At 27.5% G+C, this 23,990-nt stretch overlaps 8 protein-coding genes across 8 annotated transcripts; 2 read left to right on the top strand and 6 right to left on the bottom strand.

Moving 5' to 3' along the window:
- Window positions 1-2,522: 2,522 nt before the first annotated feature.
- On the bottom strand, window positions 2,523-4,639 carry Phum_PHUM457190 (uncharacterized protein; the record flags this gene model as incomplete). The annotated part of the gene is made up of 5 exons (XM_002429906.1): window positions 2,523-2,552; window positions 2,627-2,823; window positions 2,900-3,035; window positions 3,125-3,327; window positions 3,409-4,639. 5 exons carry the CDS (start codon window positions 4,637-4,639, stop codon window positions 2,523-2,525), a joined length of 1,797 nt encoding a protein of 598 aa, XP_002429951.1.
- A 2,411-nt stretch (window positions 4,640-7,050) lies between these two features.
- Window positions 7,051-7,773, bottom strand: Phum_PHUM457180 (uncharacterized protein; the record flags this gene model as incomplete). The annotated part of the gene is made up of 1 exon (XM_002429905.1): window positions 7,051-7,773. The coding sequence occupies one exon, from the start codon at window positions 7,771-7,773 to the stop codon at window positions 7,051-7,053; it is 723 nt and encodes a 240-aa protein (XP_002429950.1).
- Window positions 7,774-8,987: 1,214 nt separating this feature from the next.
- Window positions 8,988-9,596, bottom strand: Phum_PHUM457170 (uncharacterized protein; the record flags this gene model as incomplete). The annotated part of the gene is made up of 2 exons (XM_002429904.1): window positions 8,988-9,145; window positions 9,239-9,596. The coding sequence occupies 2 exons, from the start codon at window positions 9,594-9,596 to the stop codon at window positions 8,988-8,990; spliced, it is 516 nt and encodes a 171-aa protein (XP_002429949.1).
- A 421-nt stretch (window positions 9,597-10,017) lies between these two features.
- Window positions 10,018-10,886, bottom strand: Phum_PHUM457160 (proteasome subunit beta type, putative; the record flags this gene model as incomplete). The annotated part of the gene is made up of 4 exons (XM_002429903.1): window positions 10,018-10,208; window positions 10,287-10,548; window positions 10,666-10,772; window positions 10,874-10,886. The coding sequence occupies 4 exons, from the start codon at window positions 10,884-10,886 to the stop codon at window positions 10,018-10,020; spliced, it is 573 nt and encodes a 190-aa protein (XP_002429948.1).
- A 530-nt stretch (window positions 10,887-11,416) lies between these two features.
- Window positions 11,417-12,936, top strand: Phum_PHUM457150 (vacuolar ATP synthase subunit S1, putative; the record flags this gene model as incomplete). Its single annotated transcript, XM_002429902.1, has 5 exons — window positions 11,417-11,654; window positions 11,750-12,067; window positions 12,144-12,343; window positions 12,418-12,612; window positions 12,727-12,936. 5 exons carry the CDS (start codon window positions 11,417-11,419, stop codon window positions 12,934-12,936), a joined length of 1,161 nt encoding a protein of 386 aa, XP_002429947.1.
- Window positions 12,937-14,077: 1,141 nt separating this feature from the next.
- On the bottom strand, window positions 14,078-19,474 carry Phum_PHUM457140 (eukaryotic translation initiation factor 3 subunit, putative; the record flags this gene model as incomplete). Its single annotated transcript, XM_002429901.1, has 18 exons — window positions 14,078-14,232; window positions 14,316-14,512; window positions 14,603-14,924; window positions 15,012-15,376; window positions 15,466-15,836; window positions 15,938-16,114; window positions 16,188-16,397; window positions 16,473-16,610; window positions 16,696-16,881; window positions 16,969-17,085; window positions 17,173-17,370; window positions 17,462-17,633; window positions 17,919-18,127; window positions 18,218-18,418; window positions 18,539-18,689; window positions 18,769-18,923; window positions 19,015-19,211; window positions 19,426-19,474. 18 exons carry the CDS (start codon window positions 19,472-19,474, stop codon window positions 14,078-14,080), a joined length of 3,570 nt encoding a protein of 1,189 aa, XP_002429946.1.
- Window positions 19,475-19,856: 382 nt separating this feature from the next.
- Phum_PHUM457130 (xylosylprotein beta4-galactosyltransferase, putative) lies at window positions 19,857-21,244 on the top strand (the record flags this gene model as incomplete). Its single annotated transcript, XM_002429900.1, has 4 exons — window positions 19,857-19,903; window positions 20,249-20,653; window positions 20,741-20,887; window positions 20,959-21,244. The coding sequence occupies 4 exons, from the start codon at window positions 19,857-19,859 to the stop codon at window positions 21,242-21,244; spliced, it is 885 nt and encodes a 294-aa protein (XP_002429945.1).
- A 1,702-nt stretch (window positions 21,245-22,946) lies between these two features.
- Phum_PHUM457120 (uncharacterized protein) lies at window positions 22,947-23,737 on the bottom strand (the record flags this gene model as incomplete). Its single annotated transcript, XM_002429899.1, has 3 exons — window positions 22,947-22,958; window positions 23,015-23,653; window positions 23,717-23,737. The coding sequence occupies 3 exons, from the start codon at window positions 23,735-23,737 to the stop codon at window positions 22,947-22,949; spliced, it is 672 nt and encodes a 223-aa protein (XP_002429944.1).
- Window positions 23,738-23,990: the final 253 nt, after the last annotated feature.

Raw genomic sequence — 23,990 nt, 5'->3', positions numbered from 1 at the left:
AAAAAAAAAAAACATTTTTTATATCTACTTATTTGGAAGATTACATATCAAATTAAATTTATTTTTCCTTTTTTCCTTTTTCTTTCATACTTATAATCTTATTTTAATTTTTTGGCTTATTACAAAGGGGAATAAAAAATTATTTTAAGATGATTGGATTTTTTAAAAAAAATTATTCTTATTATTATTATTATTATTATTGTTATCGTTATCATTATTGTTTGTTTAAATTCAAAATTTCTATCCAATCATTCTTTCTCTTATTTTTTGTTTAAATATATATATATATAAATTATATAATTCCTTTTAAAGAAGGCCTACATATCATCATCTTTCCTAGAATGCAGTTCCAAGTTTGTTAGATCTAAAAGAAAAAGAATTTTCTTGTTATTAACTCGATTCTTTTTTTTTTTTTAAATTTTGTGCATGATGAGAGTGTTGCAAAAACTTTTGTTTCTGTTTTTTTTTAAATATGGTAATGAAAAAAAAAATAATGATAATGATTGTAAAAATGAGGTGAATGATGTCGATGATGATGGTGATGAAGAGACAAAAAGAAAAAACAGAAACAAAATATCTGGCAACACCATTATCATTTCGATTTGAAAAAGAAAAATTTATTCTAGGAATTAAAAATTTTTTTTTTTTTTTGGTCTTTTGATACTATTTTTTTTGATAAAATATTTTTTAAAAAAAATTTATCTCCCCAATAAGCAGAAATAAGCTGAAAATGAAAAAAGTTCTTGAACATTATTTTTACTTTTTGCTTTTAAATTTATATGCAAACATAAATCGATTATGAATTTCGAAAAGTATGCGACTGTTCAAAATGATGTGAATTATAATTAAAAATGTGTAAAATTATTTATTTAATTAAAAGACTTCACATGATTCAATTTATAATTTATTGTTTGTAAGAAAAATAATGTTCAAGGTATGAGTAATTAAAATTTAATATGTTTTGTTTTCGACTTACTGTATATCGATTGTGTCTTCCGTAAAATCAATTTTGGGTTCCGTTTTATTTTTAGGAGGCGTTTTTGATGAATTTTTTCCAATAGGTTTTCTAACTGGGCCAGGACCACCTCTTCTAGGTCCAGGTGGTCCTGAAGGTGGTCTCATTCCTTGAGGTGGCATAAGTGGCATAGGTCCTCTTCTCATCGGACCCATTGGCCCCATAGGTCCTAAAAGTCCCATCGGGTTTCGAAATGGAGGACCCATCGATCCCATTGGCCCTCCCCACATTTGTGGCCCTGGTCCATGAGGAGGGAACATTCCTGGAGGTCCTGGTGGGCAAAGCATTGGATGAGGAGGAAAAAATTGACCAGGGGGACCGGGAGGCGGCGGGCCGTAAGGTCCAGGTCTCTAAAAAATTGTTAATTGATAAGTTTACTTATGAGAAATAATTCACTCGAATAATACAATAATCAGTACTTAAAAACAGAGATCATATTAATTAACTTGCTTTTCGATTTGGTAATATACCTTACAGAAAATATAAACCATTTACATGGTATAAAATGTGTGGAAGTAAAACTTCAAGTCATAACTTTTTATCAGTAAATATTAATATACAAAAAATTTATTTAATGATAATGATAAATTAATAAAAAGGATATATGTAAAACATAACCTCAACATAATTTAAATAATATGGAATAATCAGTTTTATATTACTTTAATTTCAAATAACTGTATACCTTAATGAATTTGAAATACTCACCATAAAACCTGGCGGTCCACGGGGACCTGGTCCCGGTCGTACGGACATTAACGGTCTAGGACCTTTATTTCCTCTAACAAAATTTTTACCAGTCTTCATTCCCTGTCCTTTGTTTTTTCCACCTTTTTTTAAAGAACCGGACGGTCCGTTTCTAATAAAATTAAAAAAAAAAAACAAAAAATTACAATTATATGATAATTCGTATAAATTAATACATTACAATAAAATAATAATAATAATAAATAATCATTTAATTACTTTTTATCCAAAACCATGGGGAAAACTATTATTTAAATATATGTACAATTAATTAAATATATATATTATTATTATTTTTTTTTTTTTTATTCTTTAATTACTCTACGGTAATGCTGAATAAAAAAATTCAAGAATTTAAATAATAAAAATTTTACAATGGCGTAGATGTAATTACGTTGTTGCCAACTTTGAAAAAAAAACGCTCGAACAGATAAAGAGAGAAAATTGTCGACAAAACAAAAAATTATTTTTATTAACTTAAATAATATATATTCTAGCAATAATAAAAGGTATTTATACAAATAAAAAATTTTAATTAAAAAAAAATTATTTTTATTCATTACACAATAAATATTAATTGATTTGTCCCATATTGCTTTCTTGAGGAATAGCAATTTCTTGTACGACTGGATTAGAATCGTCAACGTTTAACCCGATTGTGGTTCCTAATTTAACAGTTGCTTGTTTAAAGTGTCAGAAAGTTTTTTCTTGCACGACGTTTATGCACTTTGATGTTTAAGCAAGGCAGAATATTTAGTAATCAATTGAAAGCATCATGTAAATAGTGATGCTAAAAAATAAAAATTAAAGAACATATATAAATGGGTTTCAAAGTTGTACGTGTAAATTCGAAAACTTTCTTACTTGAGGCACAAAATCTCCAAAACCGATTGTCGACATTGATATAAAAACAAAATAAAAAGATTCGAAAAAACTCCAGTCTTCCCACATCCAATATAAAAATGCACCCAAAAATATATAAATTAAAAGTATGGAAATAGCAACGCTAATCGGTAAATTAAATTCGTCGTCTATTTCATAATTTGACCAATTAGGCGTACCTGAAATCGTTATTAAAAAAATAATTTTATAGCATCCATTTACTGTAATTAAAAAGAGAGAAAGAAAAAAACTAACCGGGAGTTTCTGGAATTCCTTGTAAATTTAAATCGGGAGGCCTTAAATGATTCGGTGTTTTCTCCATTCCAGCAGTACCTGAAAATTTTCTCGTTTTTGCAAAATCATATACGATTTGCACACCTTTCATCATTTCCTAAAAAAAAAAAAAAAAATTTTTTTTTTATTTAAATTAATTTAAATTGCTTATATTTAAAAAAAAAAAAAAAGTTTGTTGATCCCTACTTGAACCGGTGCCGTTTTTCTAACTCTCCTACAACTTCCGGTATAATAAAGTCTTCGTACAAAAGCCCATAAAAATTTAATACCTCTTGTAAAAAGTTTACCAAAATCAGCAAGAAGAATTAAAAACATTGGAATACCAAAAATAGCATAAATAATTGTTATAGCACGTCCTGTCGTTGTAGAAGGAGATATGTGACCATAACCTGAAAAATAAAATAAATTTTTTGAATTGAAATTAAGAAAGAGGAAGAAGAAAAGTCACATCCGTTGGGGGGCCACCTCACCTATGGTGGTCACAACAGTCAAACAATAAACAACAGCATTAAGAAAAGACCAAGATTTTTGACCACTATATGATGTCATACCAGCTTCGTGAGCTGAATGTAATTGATTTTCAAATTCCATCAATCTTCTTCTCGCTTGACTTTTCCAATCATCTTCCAACATGTATTGACTGTATTTCCATAAAGTATCAATGAAATCTCTTTTGACTCTTTTAACACCGCATTTATAAAACGATTCGAATGCACCCTCGGTAAAACGGAAAATGAGACCCCCAAAACCGCAAAAAAAAATCAATATTATCAAATCGGAAAAACATCGATTTTTCAATAATAAAAAATTATTATAATAATTTCTATTTTCATTAACGTGAATTTTCCATTGTGTTAATATTTCTGGGAAAATCCATTTTTTCTCCGTTTCATCATCAGATAAATTTTCTTTTATTTTTTTCTCATTTTCTTCATTTTTTTTACTAAAAAATCTTTTAAAAAATCCAAATTTTTTTTCAACGTCTTTTCCTCCTAACGGGATTTCATCATTTTTACCGCCAACGCCGCCGCCATCATTAGACGACAATAAAATATCGTCTGCTTTCGTGTCAGCAACCGACAATTTCCTTTGATTCATTTTTCTATAAATAATTTCGGATTTACCTTCTTCGTCAGATGTCGACATTTTTCTCTTTACCAATATCGGTTTTAACAATATGGGAGTATTTTTTACATTTTCATCTTCGTTGTTGTTGAATTCTTGCTGGGATGGTAAACTTTTATGTCTTTTTCTTTTTTTCAAATCTTTGGGTCCTTCGATAAGTGGTGGCATGTCTTTGGGTACATATTTTTTAGGTTCACCTTTTTTTTCATTAGATTTTATTATACATTCCATCATTTTATCCAATTCTTTTTTTTCATCTTCCATTTCTTTTCTCTTATGCATTTTTCTTATCGTTTCAAAATCATCTTCGCTTTCCGGTTCTGAACGTACTCGTGCTGTTGTTCTTTCCAACGATTTACTCCTTTCGTAAGACATGTTATGATTCCTTCTCGATATAAATCTTTTTATTCCCGTACTTTGTTTATCACCACCACCACCACTTATCGTCGCCATTAAACTTTCTTTTGATTTTGATAAATTATCACCATCACTGACATCTTTTTCACTATCATCCGTATACGTTATTTTATCATCCGGTTCTGGTGTTCCTGCTCTTCGTCTCGACGATTTCGTCATTCGATTTTTAATTCGATTCGTATTATTATTATTATTATTTAAAAAACTACGTGTTTTTTTATTATGTAAATCACTATTTAACGTTTTTGTTATTATTTCTTCATTCGAATCATTATTATTATTTTTTTTTAATAATAATTTAATTTTTTCATCTTCGTTATTATCCGCCATTTTGTTTTTTTTTTTTATTCTTATTTCGTAATTCTCATGTCGCTCAGATTTAATTTTAAAAAATTTACAAAAAAAAAAAAAAAAAAAAAAAGAAAAGCAACAGCAGCAGCAGCACCGATTATTTTAGAATTTTTCTTTTCGCTTATTTTATTTTCACAACATTTTTAACTAATATAAACAAACGTGTTTTCATTCGTTGTGATTATAATAATAATAAAATAAAAAAAAAATTAAAAATAAAAAAAAATTGCGAAAATTTCTAATTTTTTCCTGAAACGACGCCAGCCAACAACATGGATATTAAAAAAAAAAAAAAAAAAAAAAAAAAAAAAAAAAACAATTTAATGGCAAAAAAAATTCGTTGACTGTTTTATCATTCGATAGGTCTACGACATATTTTTCTCATTTCGAAAAAAAAAAAAAACACAAGTTCCTTCTTTATTTTTCGATGACCCAATTTATACGATCGCTAAACGCAAAATAATAATAATAATAATATAATAAAAAGAAAAAAGAAAAACTTTACATTCTAACCGCCAAAAACAAACGTTAAAATTTACTTTTATTATTATTATTATTATTACTATCATTATCATTATTATTATTTTAAATTATTTCCCAAGTAATAAAATTCAAATTAAGGTTGATTTAATATAATCAAAGGATTGGAGGACAATAATAAAATAAGTAATAAAAAAAAAATTTAGAGAGAGAGAGAGAGAGAGAGGGTTATAAATTTTATTTCCCCTTCCCCTCCCTCGTCTCCCCATCAAACATTTAAACAATTAATTTGTTTATTAATTAATTAATTAATTAATCAAAATATCAAAGAATTTTTTTTTTTTTTCGGAAAACTTTGTTCGTCTGTTCGTTCGTTAAACAAACAAAAAGTTAACAAAATTAATTAATTTTAATTTGATTAATAATAATAATGATGATAATGATAATAAATGAAACAATATTAAATAAATTTTTAAAAATAAAATTAATATAAATAAATAAAGGAAAAATTTTTTTTTTTTGGAAAATGGCCATTTGATGAAAATGCACAACAACAATCCGACAGGTGAAGAAGAACAAAAAAAAAGATTTATAAATAAAATAACGTTGGAAAATATCATTTTGAAAAACATTTCCCCCCCCTTTCTTCCTCCCCTCTACCTTCCGACAGATTCTGAACAGGGTAGTAATAAGGATAATTTAATAAAACACCCACAAAAACAAAGGAAAAAATTTTGGGATACGATCAAATATTTTATAAAACGGCGAAAATTTTAATAAATTTTTATTTATTTATTTATTTATTAATAAAAAATTATTATTAAAATCGTTTTTTTTTTTTTTATTAATTTTGTTACATTTTAAACAAGCAACGCCATGTTGTTTTTTTTAAAAATAAATAATAATAATAATGATAGAAATAAAAGTTAAAAAAATAAAAAGTAATAATTAAATATTATTATTATTATTATTATTAAGTGTCTAAATACGATTTGGTAAAATTTTTATTATTATTATTATTTTAATAACTTTTTGTTTTTAAATAAATAATAATAATAATAATAATTTATGTGACATGCGTGGGTGGCTAACTAAAGAAGAAAAAAGAAAATGAACAATTTATTTCCGACTATTTGCAGATAATAATGACTCAGTTTTTTTGTGGGTGACGACATTTTCAAATCTCTCTCACTCTCCCCCTCTCCCCCCTTTATTTTAATATATTTTTTTTGAGAAACCGACCTCACCCGTACCCCCCCACCCGCACACGCAAAATTTATATATCCGTCGAATTAATATCATTATTAATGCGTTGGAAAAGTTTTTACCACGCGTTTTTCCCCATCGTTTCTTTTCTTTTTTTTGGGGGGGGAAGGGGAGTGGAACGAGAGGGGAAGGGTTAGGGGGTTAATTAATGGTAAAAGGTATCATAATAATCATTCATGACAATAATAATAATAATAATAATAAAGTTTACACAATTGAAACGTTCGTTAATAAAAGTCATAAACTTACAATTATGGGATTAAAATTAGGCGTTGACACACGCACGCACGCACACGCACACGCACACACACGCACGGGGGTTTTTTCATTATTTGAATTTGTCATTAAATTAATTTAATTTAATTTTAATTTTGTCGTTAACTGGCTCGAATCCAAAGAAACATCTCAAGATGATCTAACTTGAGGTTTTATGGTATACGTTAAAGAGACAAACCGCAAATTTTTTTTATTATTTAAAAAACAAACAAACAAACAAACAACTCACCTATTGTTGTGTATATTGTACCACAGTAAAACATAGAATTCCAAAATGACCACGTTTTATGTTGATCCGGTGTGACGCCATGACTGTAACTTTCCAAAAGTTGAGTCTCGTAGGGTGCTATCAATTCCTTAACGTTTTTCTCCCATAGTTTACCATCGAAAACGACATTTTTATCCATTGCCAACCTTCTCATGTTAAATATAAATAAATTTAATTCTTTATTTATATCCGCTTTTTCTTTATCCTCGTGAGTACCCTCGACCGTAACGAAAAGTAACGAACCCAAAAAACTATATAAGAGTACGACGAGAAATAAAAATATGTGGGTGAACCATCTTTTTGATAATTGTCGTACTCTTCCGTTAATCCAAAAAAGTGTTTTCTCTCCAAAACTTAAACCGGATTTTGCTGTGCTTTTAGTAAAGTCTTTAAAATTTTCATATCTTTTATTCATGTACTCGCTTGCTTTCGTCGGATGAAATTGAAATATTCCAAATGGACCATTTGTGTTTCCTATTGGTATGGCACATCCTCCAGGCATTGATAAATCTGGATGCCTCAAACGATTCATCTGTGGTATATTATTGGAAATATTTGAAATGTTTATCTGTGGGATTTTAAGTTTCGGTCTGGAAAGTTTACGAGTTTTAAATGGTAACACTGGACTATCTCTCGATGGTTCCTCCGCCATTTTTCTTTTTTTTATATCTCTTAACAAACCTAAAATAAAATAATGTTAAACTTACTTAAAACAGAAAGAAAATTTTTTTTAAATGATGTAAATCAACAAAATGTCTTACCTCAATAAAAAAAACTATTATTTGGCTAAGTTTATTAACTAATTCACTTAATAACTAAAAAAAAAAATTTATTTATTTATTTTTTTTTCGCCAAGGTTTTTTTTTTCCCCGCTTTTTTTAAATTTCACTCAACATTTGTTTTGTTCATTTAATTATCTACTAAATTTATTATTAACTTACAACGAGGAGACACTTTAATCATTTAAATATAATAATCCTTTTACTTTTAATAAAATATTATTAATAGACAACTATTCAAATGTAAAGACATCAACTAAGTGACTACCGAACGTCTCTGTCTGCCGTACGTTATTTTTTCTTAGAACGAACGAACGAACGACCTCCGCCATTTTTATTTTTATTTTTTTTATAGCATCTGATTTAAAAATTTACGGCGGATATTTTTTTTATTTTTAAATCGAATATATAAATATATATAAAACAACATACAATGATTCACATTTCATTCACAGAATATTGAATTATAAATATATATATATATATTAATATTAATAACTTGAAATTTATTCATTTATAAATTTGTTTAAAATGAAAGTGACGTGTTTATATTTATTTTTTGATTTCCAATAATAATATTAATAAAAAAAAATAAAAACTAAGTCATCGTTATTTATTACGTAATTAAAAGTTTTGATTTAAAAAAAAAAATTTAACAATTTTTATGAGACAATGTCTCGACAAAAATATGTTTATCATCTCATTCTTCGAATGAAAGAATATTGCGAATAATTGATTTTTTTTTTTCTTAATCTGACAAATAGCAGTTAATTATTTTATATTTTTATACAAATTTACTTTAATTTGAAACAACAATAAAGTATTTGTACTTACTAATTATTAAAATTAATTTTACAATCGTATTTAACTCGAAAAACAAACTTTTCTTAAAGCGATTATTACAATTTAATAATTTGTAATCGACAAGTTGTAATTTACATAAACCATTTGATTTAGAATGCTTTGTCTCCTCTCTGTTTTTGAATTTAATTTTATACTTAGAAAAAAATATAAACATAAAATTAAATTATATTGTTATAAAATAATTGCTGTAATTAAAAAATTTCAGAATATAAACTATAATAATTCATAACTTTCCTTGAGGTATTGCATATTCAGCTTTAACATCGACAGGAACAGGTAAGGACTGAAGTTCTTCAAACATTTCATCATATAATTCTTGATAAGAATCGTGAGGTTTAATTAAAAGTGCAACTGAACCGCTTCTCACTCCCATGGCAGCTCCTACAGTAAAAATAATTTTTATTTATATTAACAATACAATTATAAGTATATTACTGTAAGAAAAGTTTTAAAGTTAAATACTAAAAATTTTACCTAAATCATCTCTGCAGGGTGTGTAACAATAAGGAATTTTTTTTTCTTCACATACAGCCGGCATGTGACACATAATATCTATGGGAGTAGTATCTCCGGCAAATATGCATAATCCTCGCTCTCCGATTCTTATTTGTTTTTGAACGGCTTTAAATCCGCATTTAAGAAATCCTTTTTCTTTCGAAGCCTTCTTAATTAATTTATATAGTTTTTTAGATTGAGATTTACTTGCCATGGGTTTAGCTATGACATTGACGAATTTTAATTTATCTTCGTAACTAAGCTGCTGATCTTCTAACGTAATATTTTGTACATCTTCTTCTAAATTTAAATCTTTATTTTTACTTTTTTTACCCATTTTTTTCCTTAAAGATTACGGATAAACGTTAACAAGTTTAAAACAATAACAACGCAACCTAACGCACGAGGTGCAATAATCCCATTGAAGGGAATTTTGTCGCCAAGTTTCAAATTTTACCCTTTGCATAACGCTTATTTTCCACTTAATTGAAATTAATAAACTTCCGTTTTAAAAACAGGATAGAAAATTATAAATTCAAACATATACGCAATTAATTAATTATCTTTATATTGTTAGAAAAAAAAAATACAAAAAAAAAAAAAAAAAATGAAAAATTGAGAAAAATTTTTTTAAAAACCATTTAGTCCATTCTGGTTTTTAATATTTTTGTTGTCACCTTATCAGGTTCACTGAAATATAAATTGTATAATTAAAAATTGAATATTTAATAAAGATTACAGTAATATTTATTAAATACTTACATAACATGAACAATTGCACCCCAACCAGAAATAGCATCTCTGTCACATGCATTTACAAGAGCTTGCGAAACAACTTCAAACAATTCATCAGGTTCTAGATTAGGTTCCCATAAAGTTTCACACATTCCATACAATTGTTCACTACAGGTTCCTGCTACGACAAAATCTTCAGGCATATTTGGACAACCTAAAGAAATCAAATTACTTTGTAACAGTGTTAACATCTACAATTTAAAAACAGCAATTTAAAATTTATATTACTGACCGATTAAATCCATATTACAAACAAATGGTTTGCCAGTAGTAGGATCTAATCCAGCAACAACTGGTTCCACAAAATAAGGCCCAAATCTCCTCTCGTACAACAAATTAGACATCATATGAGAAAATGTTTTTGGGGCAATTTTTCTTCCTTCTTTTAATTCATATAAATTAAGGCGAAATCTCAATCTTTGATATACAGTTTGGGTATCTGTGGCTAATCCAGGGAGTCCGACATATAAGTGGGGTCCCATTTCAAATATTTTCTGTAAATTAATTTAATTTTTTTTTATTAGCTTTCAGTAGTAGTGCCAGAAATGTTCATTTATAAATATATTAAGCTTTTTAATAAATAATGCCTTGAATTTTACTATGAAGCTTACCTGAAAGTTACATGATATTGTTTGAGCACCAACACCAAATCTACGATCTGATGCAATTGCTACACAGTTTTTTCCTGTGACTGCAACAACAGCTCCTCCATTGTGAGCTAAAATACTCTAAAATAATAAATATACATAATAATAATTAAGTTTATGTACTACCCTACAAAAAGTTTTTGAAAACTTGTAATTATTATTTTAGGTTAACATAAACAAAACATGAAATTAAAACTAAACAAGCTTGAAATTCGATAATCAGTTATTCAGTGACATTATAACTTGTACAATATATTTGTTTAATTAATAAAAAGAAAAAAAATTAAAAATTTATTATTGCAAAAAAATTTTCATGTATTTTCAATATTTTTAAATGACAAGGTAGAAAGTATAATGACTTCGTACACGCGTTTCCCTCTCATTTTTATTTTTAACATAATGTTAATAACTATTCCTATAAATTTAGTTATAATTCTCGAATAATGTGATGTAAACATATATTCGTTAATACAATTAACTTACCATTTTGTAAAAGAATTAGATCTCACACTGACACCGGTGACTATATATTGTTAATATTGCGAATCATTCATCACCGCCTTCTCTGAAAAAGTCACTGCTTTCCTTTGAACATCATGTGACAATTTACTTCTGTCTTATGATCGATAGTACGTGAAATAACCCGTTAAATATGATTGTTTTTAATTTAATTTTATTTTTATTATGTTCAAATTTAGTTTTGTGTGAAGAATATATGCCTGTTTTATTATGGAGCACGGAACCCTCAAAGCAACATTTTACAGAAGTTTCTGCTTTTTCTAGAATCAGTTCTAATGACTTTACTGATTACATTTTAAAGAAGGTTAAGGCTGAAAAACCAGCAATTATAGTTTTTATGGAAGATTATTTAAGTGTAGAAGATTTCAGTTGGAGAGATGATAAAGGAAATTTAGCTTTCCCTCATTTGAAAAAAATTTCCACTACGGCAAAAGGTAAAAATAATATTGATAAAACTAGTATTGATTTTTTTTTTTTTACCTGCTCTTGATTTTGAATACAACAAAATCTTTTTTTTTTTTTTTTTTAGATTTTGCTTTTCTTCCATCGGTAGAAAATCCAAAATTAGGTCTTGAATATTTGGAATCATATGGTTATTCTTGGAAACACTTTAACGATAGAAATGCAGATTCTTTTAACATAACCGGTCACAATATTTATGAGTTTAAATTTAAAAATCCTCATCGTGTTATGGATCGAATGGATATGTTAAAGGATCATGATAAAGATATGATAAAATTTTATGAAAAAGCAATGAATAAAGAAAAAAATATTTTGGGTATTTATTCAGGAAATCACAATAGTTGGCTTGAAAATGAAATACCTAGGAGCAAGCGTGAAGTTTCAGGTATTTAAATTATAATTCAAAAACATCTCGAAAGTTAATTTCTTGCATAGAAATAATTTTTACAATGTAATTACAGAAGCTAACGAAGGCAGTGATCTCATTATAACAGATGAAAAGAATTTAGTTAGAATGACAGCCTCAGTACCAGTATTATATCAATACAAAGATGGAGATAAAATGATATTGGCTAATATAACAAAAGTTATCGGAACTCCAACGACTAACATTGAAAAAGATAAAATATCTATGACAGTTAGATTTGCATTTGAAAAAAATGTAAGAAAATAATAATAATATAAAAAATTTCAAATTTTTCAAATTCATTTTTTAATTTTTTTTTTTTTTTCCAGGATATTTCGGTAAAATTTGATTTTTCAAGCGGTGACAACGATTGGTGGAGTTTAGATAGCGCTGAGATATTACATTCGAAACAAACATTAAATCCAACGGAAGAAGTCGGTGCACCATATGATTATTCTTACTTTTGTAATCCTAGCATTGTTTTTAGCTCTAAAGAAGCATCGTTAACTTTTGATAATTTCCAAGTATGTGCGATATATATATATTTTTTAACGAAAAACTCCTCCCCCTCCTCCCTTTTGTTTAAAATTATTATTAATTGAATATGAATTGATGATTTAAAAATTTTTCTTTTTCAGGTACAACCTAGAGTTGGAAAAGGTAATTCATTCGGCCCAGTCATGCATTGCATTCCATATTTTTCAATTGCCATTTGGTCAGGTATTGTAATCGTTGCTATACTTTCAATTGTATTAGCTTGGGGTATCGTCATGATAATGGACATAAACACAAATGACAGGTTTGATGATCCCAAAGGGAAAACGATCACAATAACCGCCACTGAATGAATAATTTTTCCACACATGTATTTATTAATCATTTGTTGTTTATCTCCAAAACCTTGAATGGTTGTCAGTAATAATAATAATAATAAAATGTTTTTAATTTCAATTAGTCGACAGTGTTATTTTTCAAGACTGCTGGTATTTTCTTTTGTTTTTGTATTATTTTAAATTATTAATAAAATTTATTTAAATGTAAAAATGTGCATCTTGGAGCGACTTAATAAAATAATTAAATAATTTAATATTATTATTATTATTATTATAAACAAAATAGTTAGAAAATTCAAATTATTATTATTATTATGTAAAAAAGAAAGAAAAAATATTTATTGTATAATTTATATAAATAATAAATTAATATATATATATAATTTATGAAATTTTATGAAAAAAAAAAAAAGAAAATTTATTTATTTATTTATTCGGGGGAGAGGGGGGGGGGTAACGGGAAAACAAAAAAATTTTTCTCTAATTTTCTCATTAGACATTCTATATTTACCAAATGACAATTAAAATGAAAAAAAAAAAAAAAAGAAAACATCCCAATACCAAATGAATTGATTAAAATTATTTAATAATTTTTATCATAATATTCGTTAGATAATTATAAAAATTATATTAAAAAAAAAAAAAAAACGAATAAAATCTATCTAATAAAAAAAAAGACGACATTTTAATAATAATAATAATAATAATAATAATAATAAACCCATTCATCATTTTTTCCACGTTTCCTCCTTATAAGTAGACATTCGAATTTTCCAAATTAATAATAATAATATTAATAATTAAAAACAAGAAATTTATTTAAAATAATAATTAAAAAAAGAAAAGTTGATTGAAATCTGTGCGTTAATAATTAAAAATAAATCAATAAATTTAATTAAATTATTTCTCCTTTCCCTTCATCTTCTTCATTAAATTAAATCGAATGTCTTTTATTGGGATTATCATCATCATCATCATCATCATCATAATCATTGTCATTTTATCGTCTTCCGCTCACGGTTTTCCAATCATCATCATCTTGGTCTTGGTGTCCTTAATAATTAAAACATGGAGGGGTGAGGGGGGTCGATTAACATACGAAATTCTTTTTTTTTTTATGGCTCGCTCAAAGTGACATAAAGTAAATGCATGAACACTACTCACCACCTTTTTTTTCTTCTCTTTGAGAATGATCTCTTGGACCGTCTCTTCCCATCCCTCTCGAATCATCTTTATATCCTCCTCCATCTCTTGATTTTGTTGGAGTTCCTCTGGGCTCGTCTCTGGCCGAACTACGCCAATCGTCTCGTCCTATAATACAAAAAATTAAAAAATGATTTGAAAAGAATTCTCTTTTACAAAATTCTTTTTAAAAAAAAAAAAATATTTACCACGATCGTGTCTCATGTGATCATCTCTACGCATTGGTCCTCTCTCTCCTCCACGGTCACGATCACGATCGCGGTCGCGGTCGCGTTCTCTGCCTATCTCTCTGTCCCTATCTCGGTCTCGGTCCCGATCACGCTCTCTGTCGCGATCACGATCACGATCTCTATCCCTGTCTCTATCCCAATCACGGTCTCTGTCTCCTCTGACAGCAAAAAAAAAAAAAAAAAAGAAAATCCAATTAAAATTTTTGTTAGTTAATTTACTTTCACAATAAAAATTTTTTTTTACTAACCTATCAGGGCCCTCCTTGTTTCTCCAACTCATCGGTGGCCCCGAATCCCTTCCATTCCTATTACGATCTCTATCACGATCCCTATCGCGATCGCGATCTCTATCACGGTCTCTATCCCGATCGCGATCCCTGTCACGATCTCTGTCACGATCGCGATCCCAATCTCTATCTCTGTCTCTGTCCCTGTCTCTATCCCTCATTCTATCGCGATTAAATCTATCAGAAGGCTCAGCTCGTGATCCAGATCTCCAATTTTCAGAAATATCAGCCGGTTTCGACTCTCTATCCATATTTCGGTTTTCTGCCCCGCGATTACGAAGAGCTGAAATGATTGTAAAAAAAAAAATGGCGCGTCATTTAAAATTTAAATTAAATCAAATTTTTTATAAATAATAAATTATAAGTGTACCTGGTGGCCTCCACGATTCAACCTTTTTAGGCTCATCCTTAAGAGGTCCTCCACCCCTTCTCCAATTCATATCATCGTTTCCGTCATCTCTATCTCTATCTTTGTCACGATCACGATCACGGTCTCGATCGCGGTCGCGGTCTCGATCACGGTCACGGTCACGATCACGATCTCGCTCCCGTTCTCTGTCTCTATTCCTGTCTGGATCTCGATCCCTTCTATCATCTCTGAACCTCGGTTCCTTTTCACTTCTCCAAGGTTCGTAATCTTTAAATTTTTTCTCTTCTTCCAATCTTTTCCGCTCTGCTTCTTCTTCCCTGGCTCTTTGTATTTCTGCTTGATGATCTTTCTTTTCTTTTTCTTTCCTTTAAAAAAAAAACATTAATCCCGATTGAATAAAAATTTAACGAAAGGGTTTTTCGTTATTTTTTTAAAGAAATTTACAAATAAATACCTGTACAATTCATCCTCACGCATTTTTCTCAACTTTTCTTGTTTTTCCTCTTCCTCACGTTGTTTCCTTCTCTCTTCTTCTTCCAATCTCTTCTTCTCAGCTGCTGCTTGTTTTTCACGTCTTTCTTCTTTACGACGTTGCCGACGTTCGGCCAAACGTTTCTTCCTTTCCTCATCCAAACGTTTTTCAAAATCTTTGAGCTTTTCCAAATAAACGTTTTTCCTCTCGGATTTAAGTTTTTCCAAGAATGCGTTTTTGTCATCGGCCATCCTTTTTAATCTTTCCGCACATTTGACGGCCAATTCGCGATCTTCAATCAACTTTTCAATTCTTTCTTTTTCCCTTTGTTCCCACAAAGCTTTATCTTGAACCTTGGAATGAAAAAATTAAAAATTATGATTTTAATTTCAAAAAAAAAAAAAAAAAAAAAAAACAAACGACAAAATAAAAACAATTTCCTTTGGACACATACCTGTTTTTCTTCAAAGGCCTTTTCTAACAAGGGAATTTCTTCCAAACGTTTTGCTCTTTCGAAATAATCAACTCTCTTCTCTTGAGTTTTCAATTTTTGCTGCATTTCCCTCTTTTCTTTTTGTATTTCTTCTTGTTCTTTTGCAGCTATTTGCTCAGCATCTAATTTTTTCATGTCCTGTAACAAATTTCATTAAAAAAATAAAATGATTCTCCCAATTTTCAAAAATAATATGATATCCTCTCCTCACATCTTCGTCAAGTTTTTTCAATATTTTTTGACCGTGTGCCGTTTGGGAAATGGCTTGCATTCTTTCTTTCAAGTGTCTGTCGCGGATTTGTTGGATTTCGTTTTCTTGTCTTCTTCTTTCTCGTTCCTCTCTCTCCGCTTCAAGTCTCTTTTGTTCCTGAAGTAATAATTGACGTTGAATGTGTTCTTGACGCCGCATTTCTTCTTCCTCCTAATAATGATAATAAATATTTAGCTTCAAATTGTTGTCGCATTAAATACAAATAGACGATGAAATGAAAAATACCCTCTGCGTGTTTTTCCTTTCTATATACTCCTTTCTATCTTCGATAATTTTATGGCGCTTGAGAATTCTTTCGTGTTCTGAAATTTTAGATTCGTGATATTGTTGAACCATTTTAGCTCGAAGTTTTTCTCTTTCCAACTGGAAAAAAAAAAAATATTCATCAGCGTGAATGTTTTAGTACTCAATTTTGAGTAGTAATAAATAATAATTTTGTTTTGTATACCTTCTTTTTATTAGGATTTATCGTTGCCATAGCTTTGTGAAGAACTGCCGCCATATTGACCAACTGATTACGAACTTGTTCCGAGGGCATGCACTGAAGGGTAGGACCCTCCGGTTTATCTTCCCTTTGAGCTTCGCTCAAATCTATTCCGAATCTAATACATTTGGCTCCGTGATCGATTCTTATCTAAAATTTAAAACGCGCATTCATTTTATTAATTAAATTAAGAACCAAAAAAAAAAAAAAAAAAAAAGATTATTTTTGCATATCTACCTGCATATCATTATGGCGTACGCAATCAACAAGCAGTCTTTCCAAATGAAAGGCATCTGTGAATTTAGCAAGTTGCATCATTCTTGATAACTCGATTGTCTGATAAACTTGAGCCACCTGAAATATTTATTTATTTAAAATTAATTCAATGTGTTAAATGATAAAATTAAAAAAAAAAAAAATAATAATAATATTAATAATTACCTGCTTAATAAGACGGACTAAAGTTACATCCTGAAGAGCTGGTATGTATTGTTGAAGAGAAGAACTTTCTTCACTTTGAAGTACTTCAATAACCGTTTGAACTCTTTCGCATAAAAGCAAAGGATGAAATTCGACTTCCAACCAAGAATATAAATCTTGAAGCTGTTTAGATGCCAGATTTACTACGTTCACTCTAATCTAAAAAATTATGCAAAAAAAAAAAAAAATACAGAATTACTTATTCAAAAAAAAAATTGTTCACATGCACAAAAAAAAAATTTGCCCTTACAATGTCTTTAAGAAGTGAGGCCCGGGTGGGGGGTTGTGATAATCCCAAAAGCGTAGCCAATCTTTGAACTTTTTCCAAAGGTGACCGATCCGTTTCAATGAATCTATCGAACTCTGGATGAGCAGAAGGTAAAGGAATGGAAAGCGTTGCCAATAATACACGACAGGCCATCCTATGTTAAAAATCAAGCATATAAGGGTTGCATTATTCACGTTACTAAAAAATTCCATTGATTTTATAAATTGATCTACTGTTTAACTTGAAATGCGACCTCGTAAAAAGTTCAATTCTTAAAAGGTGTCTGAAAGTTACTTTAATTTAAGCACGCTGATAAAGAAAACCAGTTTTAATACAGTTAAAACTAGTTAAATTTGTGCTCAAAATTATTTCCCTAGCATTTTTTTTTTTTTTTTTTTTGTTAAGTATAATATAAAAATTATCATTTTAAAGATCATACCTTTGTAATTCCTCAGCCGACATGTTCTTCTTCATTTCTTTACTTAATTGAAAAAGCTTGAATAGGGCTGCTGCGTGAAAAAGATAGTTACCAGCTTTCCAAAATACCAATGCCAATTTTTGATAGTAATTAGCCATCGTTTTTGGCATGGGAGATTTTTTGGACAAACTCATTAGATTATGAATGTCTTCAATAGCTTTATAAGCTTCCTAAATGATAAAATACATGAATATTATTATCAATATTGAAATTAAATTACAGAATTATTTAGTTTAGTTTTAGTTAATGAAATACTTCACCTGCCATAATTCCATTTGAATGGCATATTCCAATTGATACAATCGAGTTTCCAAATTCAATTGTTGAGTTTCCGGTTTTGAAATAGAAACATTGGCAACTTGAGGTGCTAATTTTCCAATATCTTCCAAATGTTTTCTTAATTTATCACACAATTTTCTAAATTCTGTTTTTCTATTGTATTTTAAACAAAATTGGAAAGTCTGTATAAAATAAATAAAAAACAAAGAAAATTTTTCAATTAACAATGTAATGAGCAAAACAATCTAAGGGAATTGAAAAAAAAAAAAATTAAATTTAAATTAGAACAAAAAAATACTGACCATTCTTGCTATATCGTGGTATAATGTTTCCACATGCACATTAGTTCTTAAGAGCTCCAGACATTGACAATAGGATTCCCATAAAAATTTTACCCAAGGAGTTAAGATGGTTCTGTCACTACGATCTTGAGCATCCTCTCCACATACAGCACTAAAAAATTTGAAAATGGACATTAGTGAATTTAACAAAAAAAGAACAAATAAAATGTAAAGTTAGTAAATTAAATTACCTTAAAAGAATGCTTTCTGGAGTGGCTAAATTATCTAAATCATCTATTTCAATGTCGACAACAGCTTGCTGGCTTTGGTTTCTCGCTATTTCAGTTCTCTCCTCAGCCGTTTTCAAATAAAATCGTATAACATTTTCTAAGGAACCGACATTTACCTAATGATATTAAATTTTTAAATTTATTATTATAAGTGTAACGTATCAAATCACAAAAAAATTATTTTTTGTTAGGGTACATTAAACTTACGGATTGAAACATATTCCTGTACTGAAATAGCCCCTCCTTGGCTACAACAGATTTCTTTAGTTCCACACATAAGTCCAAATATTTGAACATTATGGGCTCCAGAACACTTTCGCTCCATGTATAAGCCCATTTTTTATTTCGGAAAACCTCTGAAAGCGTGTCTAATGCTCGAGCAGGTTTCCCCACATCAATAAACTCTAAAATGATTAAAAGGAAAGATGTATTAGTAAAATAATAAAAATTAATATTTAAAAAGTTGTTATATAGAGAACATAATTTTAAAATGTTAAAAGAATAATTTTTTTTTGAAGCCTAAACTTAAAAATGGACTTGGCCCATATTGAATATATGTATATATATATAAGCCACATTGCCAAGTGTCTCTCTATAAAAAAAAATCATTTAACTTACCATTGGCTCGCTTCAGAGCATTTTCTGGTCGCTGTCCGATTCGAGCCATTTTTCTAGCACTAGAATATGATTATTAGTTACACCAATACATACACTAGATATAGAAAAAATTGATACATTTCACTGACGACGATTACTTCGCCACCACAATTATAAAAATGGCTGCGTTGGTGATTTTTCTTAAAACTACTTAAGATGGCGTCATTTTTTTTTTAAATTAAAAATTACGTTGGCAGCAATTGCAACAACCTTAAATTTGTTGTGATAATGTATTCATGTATTCGGAAAACATTTGGTAAGATTTTTATAGTAAATTAAATTTTATTTATCATTGTTGATTTTAAAATTTCATCGTGAAATTACGTTAATATATATCTTAGCAATTATATTTCAGGACGTCATTTTTCAAGAGAGAAAACATACTTTATTAAATGGATATTTCTTCTATAAATTTAAACGACTTTTTTTGGTTACCCATGTTCAAATTTTAAATGTTTTTATAAAAGCCAGCGATTTTATATATTAAATTTTTTATATCTAAAAGCAAAAATATCTACTCAGTATGAATTTGATCATTCCTTCATTTAATACTAAAAATAGATGATATAAACTTTTATTTATTTTTATAAAAATGATATACCGAAAAAAAATCTTTTTTGTTATGTACTTATTTATATTTTTTTTTATCATTTTTATTTGCCTTTTTATCTTAATGAAAGGTAAGTTTTTGAATCCAGGTGTTTATTATTAGAAGTAAATAAGTATTAGGAAATGTATTTTATTATTTTTTATTTACAGATGAATGTATCTGTCCAAATAATAGATATTCACTTGATGTACAAGTTAATTCTCATTCTGCAGTTAATGTTAGAAAACCATATCATAAATTAGCATTGTTAATACCTTTCAGAGATAGATTCAATGAATTATTAAAATTTGCTCCATATATGACTAAATTTTTAAATCATCAATTTGTTAATCATCAAATGTACATATTGAATCAAGTTGACAATTACAGATTTAATAGAGCTAGTTTGATAAATGTAGGATTTAAATATGCCAGAAATGAATGTGATTATATGGCAATGCATGATGTCGATCTTTTTCCACTCAACAATCAGTTAAAATATGACTATCCAAAAGTTGGCGTATTCCACGTTTCCAGTCCGGAATTACATCCCAAATATGATTATCCAACTTTTGTAGGAGGAATTCTTTTAATTAAAAGGTGAACATTAATTTATTATTTGATTTATTTTTTTTTGAATTTAACATAAAACAGGGAATATTTTAAAAAATTTTATTATTTTTTTAGAGAAGATTTTGAATTAGTTAATGGAATGAGCAATAGATATTGGGGATGGGGTTTAGAAGATGATGAATTTTATGTGAGATTAAAAGATGCTAATATAGCAGTTTTCAGGCCTACCAACATAACAACTAAAAAGAACAATACATTCTGGTAATTATATTTACTATTTATTTATTCGATAATTCACGAATCGAATTGAAACCACTTAAAACTTTTCTTAGGCATTATCATAATAAACATACAAGGAAACGAGACATGCAAAAATGTTTCAATCAGAGAGAAGTAACGCATAAACGGGATCACGTGACGGGTTTACATGATGTCAATTACATCATAGAATCCGTTCAAGCAATGACCATTGAAGATTCATTATTAAAAATTTTAAATATAAGATTAAAATGTAACAGAACTGCAACTCCATGGTGTACATGTGATCCTTTACCACAGGAAAATCAAAAATTACAAAAAACCAAAAATACAAATAATGTTAATTCAGTAAATTTGTAAAATTCAGTTTGCATTCGAGATACAAACAGTTTTCATTCAGTTCATTTATTCATGAGAAAAAAAATGATAATAATAATAAGTTGGTGGTTTATTACCAAAGATTAATTATTAATATATATTTAATCATTTATTATTAAAAAACGAAAGTTAAATGTGCCACAAAAATTTATTTTTACTTTTATGTATATTATTACTCTATTATATTATTTATTGTTTTCTATAAAAAACATTTGATATAGATTTTATTTTTCACTATTACAATCCTTTACTTTTATAGATAATAAATTAATAAATAAATTAAACTTACCTAAAAAAATTTTTCAAATTTCTTTCTATTTAGGCTTACAAGACGAGAAGAAGGCATGCAACAAATCATCAATTCAAATCAACTACCTGAAATTCAATATTAACATGCTTACTATAATATCATGCGATTAAAATCATTAACGAATACAATCAGGTATAAATAATAATTAATTACCTTTATTCGAAACGAATGAAAAAAAATTAATGCAATAATGCTTATTAATATTATTATTATTAACAATTTTTAAAATGAATAAATTAGACTATTTGTAATAAATAAATAATTTTATATTATGAAGTATTATCATAAATATGTATAAAAATGTAATTAACACCTGTAAAAAGAAATTCTTATTTACTTATATATATATATATATTTAAAAAAAATTTTCTCATTATATATGATTGGCTTTTTTACTTTCTCCATACTTTAATTTAATTAATGATAATGATATTAATGATGATGATGATGATGATGATGATGATGATGATGATTATGGAAAAAAAAAATCAACTTACTTAATAACTTATTTTATTTATTGACGTTGTTTATTTTTCTTATATTTTCTTCGATTATTTTTATTCGTTTTCTTCCGTTTGAAAATTATATTTTTTCCATGATTTTTATGAGAAAGTAGCTAAAAAAGTAGTTCACGTAAATCTAAATAATTTTATTGTACGGAGAAAGTAATTAACATTTTTACAGTCTTAAATTTATATATATATATATATTATTAAATTAATTTGATTGTAATAAATCACTACAACTCGATAAATATTTTCTAATAATAAGCAAAAATTGACTTGATTGAGTTTTTTTAAAAATAGAATCTAGTTAAATATTATTCTACGTAACGGTTTTTTTCCCCATCTATTTTTCGATTCTAATAATTACGTAATAAAAATCACTTTTTTTAAAAAAAACGATTAAATACTTTTTTTATTTTTAAAAATCTAATAATATTAATTTTATGATTAAAATAAATTTTATTTGGCAATTAAACAAGACTAGACTAAAAAAATTTTTTATTTAACAAAAAAAATTTAAAATAACGGAAGAATAGTTTGATCACGTGAATAGTTTAATCACGTGACTAATCAAACAGTTTGTCGGAAGCAATTTTATTAGTTTTTTTTTTTTTTAATAATTGATTTCAAAAACTTACGGTAATAAAATAATAATAAATTACGTATAAGAGATTAAAATTTTTTTTTTGTAAATTGTAAATTTGAGCGCTACCATAAATAAAATTAATTTTTTTACTAAGGCAGTAATAAAGTAATAATAATACTTATACGTTAGTTTTTTGGCTCTATAAATAAATATATATATATATAAATATATTTTAAATGGAAGAGATAATATCGAGAGTATAAGTAAAAAATTACGTCCAACTCATTTAGGTAACTTTAAAGAAATTAATTAAAAACATATTAAACGATGCTTTCTTTATCACTTATTACCTTAATTCCTTCTTTTGTAAATTGAATTTTAACGGATGGCGTATCGCCATTTTGTTTTTTCGTTGACATAACGGCATCGCTTTTAGATTTTCGAAGTGTTAAATTTTCCTTTGATATTTGATTCTCATTTGGTTTTTTAACGCTTTCAGCTCTCACTAGTTTTCTGCTTTCAAATGATTTCGTTACATTTTTTTTCGAATTTTTTCTTTGCAATGTTACATTTTCAACATCTTTCGGCTCCGAGATTATCATTTCCAAATTTTCCGTTTTTGTTTTTTGAATTATATTATTTTCGTTTGTTTGACCATTTGTAAAACCTACCTTTTTTTTCTGTTCGTAATTTATTGTTTCAATTTTATCTGTATCACAAAATGTTTCCATATTGTAATTTTTATATTCTTTATTTGTATCCGTAGTTTGTTCGTTATTCGGAAAACATTCCATTTTTGATTGTATGGATGATGGATATTCTTCTTCGTCAATTAAACAGCTTTTTTCAACGGATAACGGATTTAAGGTAAGGTAAACATTATTTGTGCATGAATTATTGGGTATCATCATGTTCATATCGCTTGGTGATGGTGTTAATAGGTATGTGTTCATGGGTAAAATTAAATTTTGATTAAAATTTGATTCGTACTTACTAAATTCCAAATATAAGTATGCATGAAACAAAAATTAATAAATATAAATACAATTTACCCATTCGAATAATTCATTCATAATAAAAAGCAAATCATGAACCTGTTTTCATGTATAAAAAGTTTTATATTAAATCAACTCATATAAAAATATATTTTTCCCTGGGTTAATACTCAAAATTTAAATTTTTAATTATCTTAATTTAATTTCGGGTTTCTATTTTAAAATCAATCTTATTATTAAAATATGAAAATAATTATTAAAAAAACTAATAATATTTTATATATATATATAATGAAATAATTTAACGATGTGTGATGATGATATTATGTTT

The sequence above is a fragment of the Pediculus humanus genome, genomic scaffold, assembly GCF_000006295.1.
Source record: "Pediculus humanus corporis 1103172108232 genomic scaffold, whole genome shotgun sequence".
NCBI classification, from domain to species: Eukaryota; Metazoa; Arthropoda; class Insecta; order Psocodea; family Pediculidae; genus Pediculus; species Pediculus humanus.
Note: the sequence above shows the minus strand (reverse complement) of the source record. Positions and strands in the feature narration are given on the sequence as shown.